The sequence below is a fragment of the Clytia hemisphaerica genome, unplaced genomic scaffold (assembly GCF_902728285.1).
Source record: "Clytia hemisphaerica strain Z4C2 unplaced genomic scaffold, Clytia hemisphaerica genome assembly, whole genome shotgun sequence".
NCBI lineage: Eukaryota > Metazoa > Cnidaria > Hydrozoa > Leptothecata > Clytiidae > Clytia > Clytia hemisphaerica.
The window spans coordinates 1055454-1064615 of record NW_027103344.1 but is presented as its reverse complement, the minus strand read 5'-3'; the positions used below and the strand labels follow the sequence as shown (position 1 = coordinate 1064615).

General features: G+C 33.8%; 1 protein-coding gene across 1 annotated transcript; it reads right to left on the bottom strand.

Moving 5' to 3' along the window:
• Positions 1-1196: 1196 nt before the first annotated feature.
• LOC136819611 (zinc finger protein zfp-1-like) lies at positions 1197-9039 on the bottom strand. The gene is made up of 9 exons (XM_067075856.1): positions 8845-9039; positions 5829-5908; positions 4867-4921; positions 4098-4207; positions 3688-3791; positions 3376-3466; positions 2484-3229; positions 2267-2358; positions 1197-1900 (listed from the first exon to the last, which is right to left on the bottom strand). Exons 1-9 carry the CDS (start codon positions 8954-8956, stop codon positions 1296-1298), a joined length of 1995 nt encoding a protein of 664 aa, XP_066931957.1. The 5' UTR covers positions 8957-9039; the 3' UTR covers positions 1197-1295.
• Between the last annotated feature and the right edge of the window lie 123 nt (positions 9040-9162).

Here is a 9162-nt window from a genome sequence, read left to right as displayed (position 1 = left end):
CACTAAATCGTAAATCAGAAGTTTATTTAATCTAATGGGATAAATTTTTGGGGGATTAAATTTTGCGGTTGAGCTCATCAAAGCCTTTTACTGCCAAATTATGCTTGTTGGTTACACATTATTGGCGCCAGTAAACATTTTAAAAGCAGTTTGACATTTTTTGAGTTTTGTTTAACAATATTTAGCAGATAAGGCCTTTCCAAATTTTCATTGGGACTTAATTTCGCAGATGACACCCAATTCTGAGAAATCCACAAAATTTAATTCCGACAAAATTTTAACCCATTAAAGTAGATTCTAGGATTATGTAAGAGCAAAATTCAAAATATTTTGTAAATAATTTCCTTGGCTTTATTAAGGTTTTTCAGTAGGACTTTTGATACATATTTACACTATCAACAGGTAACAATATTATTTATAATTTATATACAGGATATAACTTTTCATGACACACAAAAAATAGAAAATTACAGTCTAATCATGTTTGGGTAAAATGTTTCAACAATTATTTGACCAGATCAAAATGACTAGTAACACTTTAACACTAAAGTCACTTTTTAAAGCAGCACTTGTGAGATGCACCATTGCAATGACTTCTGTCATTACACCACAGACACAATAGCTGATTGGTTGGAAGTGACGTAAAATCAGTCAATACTTCACTTTCAACCAATCAGCTGCTAGATCCGTGGAAGACATTGCAATGGTACATATCATGAATAGCAGTCAAGGCAAAAAATTCTTTTTGGTGAAGTTGTAAGAATAAATCTAAAAATCTAACAAATTATGAGATTTTGGATCAGACCTGCAAAAATGAGTTACAAAAAAAAAAATTCCTGGTGAGGCAGAAGTGATAAATTTTTACTTGAGAGGAAGGTAGGGGTTGGTTACAACTGATTTGACATTACAAATGACTTAGGGAATTGAATTCCAGTATTCTTTACTTGTTTTGCTACAATTTTAAATTGTAGATTTGAATTGTAAATTGAATATAGTTTGTTGTTGTGAGGGACAACATAAAAAGGGTAACTCAAATTCTGATAAAGATCTTTTAAAAAACAAATGTAAACATACTTGATTTCATTTCAAAGTCATAAATATAAATTTATCTTAAAAATTAAAAAAAGTTATATTCTAAAAATTGTTATAGACAGCTAAATATACAGTACATCTATGGAAGAGAATGTTTTAAAATATCGTTTGATAATGTTTATAAGCTAATATAATTTTGAAGATCAAACACTGTAATTTTAACAATCACATCACAGCTTTGAAGTTCTCAAGACAAAAAAAACTTATGAATTTTTGTCAGTGTCATAACTAGTATCGGGAGGCTTAAAGATTCTATTCAAAAGTCTGTTTGTAGCTGCTTGTGACGATGCTGTTAGTGAATGGTTTGCAAATTCAATATTTGGTTGTACCAACATTGATCCACCAGGGACAGAGGAGGAATTATGGGCTGGCTTCTCATCTGTAGGTGTCCTGTTATCGTGCTTCATGCTTGCAGCTGCTAGTAACGCTAAATCTGAAGATGCCCCTTGATCCGTTTCTGAAGCCTGGTCAGGATATTTTCTTTTAGTCTCACTTTGTTCCTTCCCACTTTTGTTTACTATAGTTTTTGGAGTTTTCTTATTGGGACTAGAATCTCTTTCATCACAAGTCTCTTCTTTTATTGGTACTGTAAGGGAGCTACGCCCATTTAATTTTGACAGCATAGCTGACAAAGACACTTTCTCAGGTAGATTTACACCATTGCTAGTTGAAGGTTCTGAGAATGATGACGCTAGCCGAGCATTTAAGCCTAATAGTCTATCTTTGCGAAGCTGAAGGTTTGTTAGTTTCTTTTCCAGCTTACCATTGTCAGATTTTAGTTGATGCAGACATCCCAGTAATGAAGCAACTATAATCAAATAAACTTTTAACGTTATCATAAAAAGTTTGAAAAACAAAACCTAAATAAATAAATAAGGTGTGGTAGTTAAATGATCCTGCTGGATCCGGAAACATTGAAGATCTTCTCTACTTGAAAATAATTTCATTGTTTTGACACACGTTTAAGGGATGAGCTGAAGTTTTTATAAGATACTTCACTAATTGGTCATTTGAAGTAATAGAGATGACGCGTTCTTTAGAAAAAGTAATAAAATTAACTTAACGACCAACCAAGTCACATACGAGCTTGTAAAAACTCCAGCTTGTCCCAAGTTTAAAGGCACAGACTGTCATGAATATAGAAAAGACTCATACAACGAAATATTATACTCACCATCAAAATGCTGAGCTTTGGAAGTGATAAACTGTGCACTTTGATTCCATTGATGTTCCAGAAAAGCCTGAAAATTATCCGGTGCCTCTTTTCTAAGAAAAACAGAAAGTAGTGAACATAAATAGACTTGATAATGGTAATGCACAAGTAGCATTGTGGGTTTCAAGAAGATCTCCAAATTAACTATAAGAGTCATTAAATTTTAATTGAAACTTACAATTTTTGATTTTGGATATTCCATGAGCTAACTTTGCCATTTTCCAGTTCCCCCAATTGAGAAGGTTGAGGTAATTTTCGTTTCTTATCTGGAATTACAGTTTTATCTTTTTTCTTCTTACTGCTAGTTTTTTCTTTATCTTTGTCCTTGTCTTTTGTTTTCTTTTCCTTGGGTACAGTTTTAGTTTTTGGCTTTTCAATCACTTTATCTACTTTACGTTTTTTGGAAGTTTCTTTTACCGTTTGATGTTCATTTTCATTTGAATTTATATCATCTTGGTCTTCATGCTCATCATCTGTATTATCCATTAAACTTTTTAATCTTTTCCGACGTTTAGGAGTAAGATCCTCTTCAGCTTGTATTGTTGTATTGTTTATCGGAGCAACATTTGTAACTAACATACTGTCAACACCGTTTGGTATGTCATTTGTGTGTATAAATCCATTCACTTCTATTACAGATGTCAATTTTGAGGTCTGCGTATGCGATTGTCCATTTGGCGTTGAAGTTTCTATTATCTTTTTTGTTTCTTCGTCAGAGAGATCTGTCCTACTGTTATTAAGAGGTGAATGGCTTTCCTCCATAGTTTCATCTTGACTATTTTCACTTTCAAACAGACTGTGATTTTGCAATTTCCTACCACGATGGTTAAGCTCTACAGAATTTGTACTTGATGTGCTTTCAGTTCTTACACGGGGTATCTTTTTTTCTTTCTCCTTTTTCTCAGCCGTGTTTTTCAACTTCATCTGAAATCAAAAAGGCACAATGTTTGACCAAATAGAAGCATGATAAAAATGGTGGTAACCATTATTAAAAGTGGTACTCTTAACAAAGAATTTCCTAAAAAAATTGTCAAGTCTTGAAAATAATTGTGAAGTCAAAAATGCTTTACCCTTTTCTGCCAGTGTGTTGTGCAATAACCAACATACTGGACATGCCCATCCACACCTGCCTCTTCACAAAGTTGACGCTTTGATTGGGCACTAAAACAGAATTGTAATTAGTTCATAGAAATCAGGGCAAATTGAGTGATAATTTTGATAGATGTAGTTTAAACAAAATTACGCTTATAATTTTATGGAAGCAAAATCAAAAGGTTTCTATTTTGAAAAAGAACAAGATTTCTATGAGACACATCAGGATACAGGTTAAATTAATTTGAGATTACTTAAGATACTATACATGGAATAAATAGAAATTATACCAGGTAACATGAAAGGCTAACTTGCAACCAGTCTTATGACAAGTCATGCAAGCACCGTGTGACTTTCCGCTTTCTTTATTCCTTTCCTCACAAATACAACAACTCTAAAAAAGTGATCTGTATTTTAGGGGGTTTGTCTTCTTGTAGAACCAAGAAAAACTCATGCTATAGAGATCAAGCTATTCAAGGTTTTCAAGAAAATTTCAGATTTAATAAATCAAGATATCTTCCTCAGTACCATAAGTTGATCTAATGTTGCAATCCCTCATCTATTCCAATTTCAACACCAATCAGATAGGAATAATAGAAAGGTCAGAATCGCTGACTGGGACTATTCTATACTTAGCAAGCAACCAGCTCATTATTAAACTGTGGAATATAGATGTGTGACAACTGGTAACATGTTTTACCTTGTTATACCTGTCAGCAGGAACAGAAGACAGTATAATAGGTTCCATTGTGCTAACATCACCGAACCGAACTTCTGGAATGTACAACGCACACACAACATGAGCCCATCCTAAACATAAGAGGGGTAATCAAAGTGAATTTAGAATTGTTATGTAGATACAGAACTATCTTCTTTTCCATAGCTTTTTACAGATCTTCATTAGCATTCTTCCATTTCTCTGTTTCAAACCTGCTCTTCCCAACTTTAGAAAAATATGCAAGCTTTTTTTTTATTATGTTGTTTTTCCATAATATCATGGATATTCTTAAACTTTTTGAGATAGAATCATCCCAAAATTCTTACAGTATATTCTTAGGTTAGGGTTCAACTAAGCCTAAATTTATAGCATGGCTGGGGATTATAGACACTTTATAAGGTAAAAAAGCTATAAAAATCAGCATTCTTTTGCCAAATCGGTTCAGTTGCTAAATTCCATGATGCTGTTATTCTTAGCATATCCTTAATTTTATGGCCAATTTCATCATGAATATTCTAATAAGTATATTCTTATAAAAAAAGCTTACAACAGTTATAACCAGTTCCTGAATTAAAATAGCAAGAATGTTAAGAAAATTAAAACAAAGAAGAAAAAAAACAGGATAAATTTTAAAACTAACAATAGGTCTTGAAAAGAATTTCAGTAAAATTTGCAAAGACAATAATGTTGCAACAAACACATAGAAACATTGGATTCACGATGTTGATGAATTGAAATTCTGAAATTTTACCTCCAGTATCTGTTCTTTTTAAAGCTCCATCCTTCTGAGGGCATAATTCACACCTCTAAAATAATAAAATGAGAAACATAATAAAACAAAAATAGTAAATTTAAAATTCAAGCCCCTAAAAATACCAAAATTGAAGACATTTAATAAGCAGATTGGAAAGGCATATTAGTTCTATCTTTTATTCTATTATCAGAAAAAAGTTCAATGAAAAGGATTTGAATTATTTGGAATTTCTGAGATTTTCAAGAAGTTGACACAGCTCTATAATGGCCAAATCGTCGCAGTAAAATAAGAGTGCTTTATGTCCAAAATCACTGTTTTGCAGAAATCGAGTTTAAAGTTTTCATTATTTGCTTGAGCCTAATGACGAAGACTTATTGTCAAATTTTCAAGTGTTTTCACTAATTCTGCCTTTTTGGTAGTTGTGTATCACATTTTTGAAAAAAAAAATCAATGAGTGCGCCATTGAGTGTACCATAATGGCGCGCATTCGTCAACAGAAATGGACATAAGGCATTTTTCTTCTATAAATTTCACTGGAAAATGGACTTAAGTATAAATTGCTTAATAAAAGTGATGAAAACAATCCCACAATTTCAATTAAGAAACTGATAAACAATGAGCAGGTAGGTATAATAAGTTTCTAGTCGTTTTATATCAAGAATCTATTCTTAATCTATCAATTCATAACATTTAAATTAGCTTAAGTCCACTTTATTCTAGCACATGTAAAAGTAAAAAGCCTTATGTCCAAATTTGGACAGCTTTCTCCCAAATGAGATAAAATCCAAGAAATCTAAAGTCACCATTCAAAAGAGCACAGCCTTGTGTCCCAAAAAATGTAAAAAAAAAAAATTTCAAAAAATGGACATAAGGCACTCTTATTCTACTGCGACGAAATAGCCTTCAAGCACAAGAGGACAATTTTTTCAACTCTGATCACCGATATAGGAAAGTCTTACCACTCGGGCTACTCTTTCTTGGGATTGGCATTTGCAACAAAACCATGGGCCACTTGGCACTGACACAATACCATAACAAGCTAAAAAAAGATTTATGAGAAACAAAGTATGAAAACCAAAAAGGTCTATTGTGTTCATATCTTGATTGTCAGCCTGGGTTTTCCAAAGGAGAGGGTTTTATCATGTTTGATAACAAACCCTCCCCCTAACCTTAGATGGGCAAAGCAGGGGATGAGCTTGAGTTTTTACAAGATACTTCACTAATTGGTCATTTGAAGTGATAGAGATGACGCGTTCTTTAGAAAAAGTAACAAAATTGTTTTATTACTGGTTAACGACCAACCAAATCAAAAAAGAGCTTGTAAAAACTCCAGCTTGTCCCCAAAGCAGTGCTGCAAATAAGGAAATTTCAGTAGGCCGGTAATTTTTTAAGCGCAACAAAAATAATTTGAGCAGGGAGTCCAAGCAGGGGGTCTGAAATGACCTTTAGATTGGCTAAACACCTGTATTAATTCAAAATATATTCCTCTTTTTAATTGGAGACGTTATTAAGTATTTATCTAGGCCTCTAGTCTTTAAATTTTAACCGGACAAAATGAAAGATTAAGCTTCAGAATGGCCCGGTGTAGAAACTACGAAATGACCGGTAATTACCGGTTACAGTACCGGCCGTTATTTGCAGCACTGCAAAGGAAAAATCTTCAAAGATTCAAGATTGACTTTCCATCTGCCATATTGATGTCAAAAATACAGGAACGAAATATATGGTTGGATTTAGTTCCGGGCATATTTCCAGGAGTTTCGCAAAAAAAAAACTCAATCTTAAATTGAACTTTGAAACTAAATCTTCATGAGAATTCCACAAAGACGGTGTAAATACAACAAACTTTCAAAACATGCAAATTAAAGCTGTCATTATGACATCATACTTTGGACCAGTTTTTTTATACGAAATAATGTAATTTTGCCATGCTATTTCCAGGGGAATAATCTACCATCAGCCAAGAAATAAGGATTTTCTTTCACCTTTGCTGCTATTTTTTTCAGCTTGAGTTATGTATAATGTTATGGTTATTTGAAGTGCTTGTTCTAAGATGAGAGGATTTTTATGAACATTTCTAGTTTTCAAGAGAAGAAAAATTAATCTTTCTTCTACAAGAATACATATTTTAATATAATGCCAATACTCCTTTAGGCATGCACAACGTTCTATTGCATAACTTACTACTTCATACTTCAGTGGACGCAAGAGAAATCAGCAAAAAAATAGATAATAGACCGATTTCGTATGACGTCATTTTTATCCACGATCAGCCATTTTTTATTAGAAATGGTAGGAAGAATATGTACAGGATTGTTTAGTAACAACTTGGTAGCTCAAAGTCTTCAAATATATTTCCTGTTTGGACCTGCACATAGTTTTTAATTTAAGGGTGAAATTTATGTTAGGAACAGGCAGCTTGCTTGAGGTTTGCTTGAAGATAGTCCCTAACTGGATTTGCCAAATTGGTTTATACCTATAAATAAGTTTTGTTTAAATTTGCAAAGTGCTAACATTCTCCTGCATGGCAGTGTAGCTCTAAAGCTCTAAAACAGCATCTAATAACATGAAAACCAGATATGATTCTTCAGTGGGAATCAAAACTATAAAGTGCACTTACAAACATCAATTTGTCAGATCTAACAAAATTTATAACGGCACTGTCATCATTGACAATAAAACAAATAATATTCTGTCAAGAGCCTTGTAAACATTCCAACAACTTCTATCGAAATGATCTATCACAGCTCAGTCTACCATTTTAGCGCGGTCCGAGGATTGAGCCGAGAACTCTCGCAGAGCGCCCGAGCTCCCGCGCTGCGCACCGCGGGGATGAAAAACTTCAATCTGTCAATCATTTTCTCAAGCGAAGAGTGCGCGAAGCGATTCTAGCTTTACGATAGTGCCGCGGATTATCAATGGATAGTATTCAATTATCATTATCCCTTTATTTTCATTCCTAGAACTTTTGCAAAAAAAAGGAAAAATAGAAAAGTTGTATTTTTTACTGCTCTATTCACATACTGAACTTGAAAGATCTTCTATGTGGCGTTTTTTTGCAAACTTCAAAAAACTGATTTTTGTCCCACTTTTGCGGGATTTTGGCCCAAGTGCTTGAGTGCAGCATGTAGGGTACAAATTCCAAATATGTGTTTCCCGTAATTTTTGTATGAAGAGTTAGGTCTATACTGCATGGCTCCGATGGCTGGGGGCTAATTAGAAAATTGTAAAATACTAACTCCCTCACTATTGTTTGATTAATTAAATGACTGATTTTATTTAGGTTGCACACGTATTATCCTTAATATCATTCCGCAACTCTGTCCACCATTTTAAATGAGTAAATAACATGGGACTTGTTGATATCTGGCCTGTATTTTCACTTACTGTTAAATCTCTTTGGCAACAAATTTGTTTTGATAACTCCACCAAGTTTATCAATCATACTTTCTGTCATAATAACATGTCACGATAACTTTTCACTGATAGCGCGATAGCGCGCCCTTTTTAACTTTTTTGTTTTCATTAAAAATGACAAGACGCAGATTGGAGAATTGGAGAATGCCCGCCATCTAACCGCCTACTGCCTGCCGCGATGGGATTAACAAATCACGAGTGTGTAACTTGCCAGGCGCGTGACGTCAAAGGCTCTGCCACTATTTTGGTCTTCTTCGTTCCAGACATTCAGTTGACAGTATATAGTTTATATATGCACATGGAATAGACAGTCACCATCCAAACTAGGAGATTTTTTGGAAATGGAAAGCAAGCAAGGAAAGGATTGGACGGATTCACTCACTATTTAAGTCTTTTCTAGGCGTACCATACTCTAACAGTCTAAAATTTGTATGTAGAGGTAATTTTGATTTTTCTGATTTCTCTAAAATTTTGAATCTGGATTACCCTCTGACTGGAATTTCTTTTTCGTTAGCTACACAAACAAATTTTGTAAACAAAACTTATTAATAAGAATACCTTGGTGGACAGCAATGGTGCAGCCACTTCCATCGCAGTATACGAGAGGATTTTCCTTCCATCCTCTCTCATCCAAACAGACACAGCAACCACCGATCATTTCACGAACCATTTTATGAAAAAAGACTTAAGACATTTCAAGGTTTAATTTTTTTTTGCCTTGTGCACCAACAAAATTTGGTTGCTCGCTCAGAACCGCACGGGGTTAGAATTTTGATTCGCGCCAATTCCAGCTATCAAACTAAAATCGGATGGCAATCGGAAGACAGAGTTAGATTTAACTTAAATGAAATTGTGGTTCAATGTGCCAGCACTACC

What these genes read in the sequence shown, in the direction of transcription:
- LOC136819611 (XM_067075856.1), bottom strand. Translation starts at nt 8,956, where the DNA reads ATGGTTCGTGAAATGATCGGTGGTTGCTGTGTCTGTTTGGATGAGAGA. An exon ending in CAACACACTGGCAGAAAAGG is followed by an intron (nt 3,230 to 3,375) that starts GTAAAGCATTTT and finishes TTTTGATTTCAG; the next exon opens with ATGAAGTTGAAAAACACGGC. An exon ending in CAAAGCTCAGCATTTTGATG is followed by an intron (nt 1,901 to 2,266) that starts GTGAGTATAATA and finishes ATTTGATTATAG; the next exon opens with TTGCTTCATTACTGGGATGT.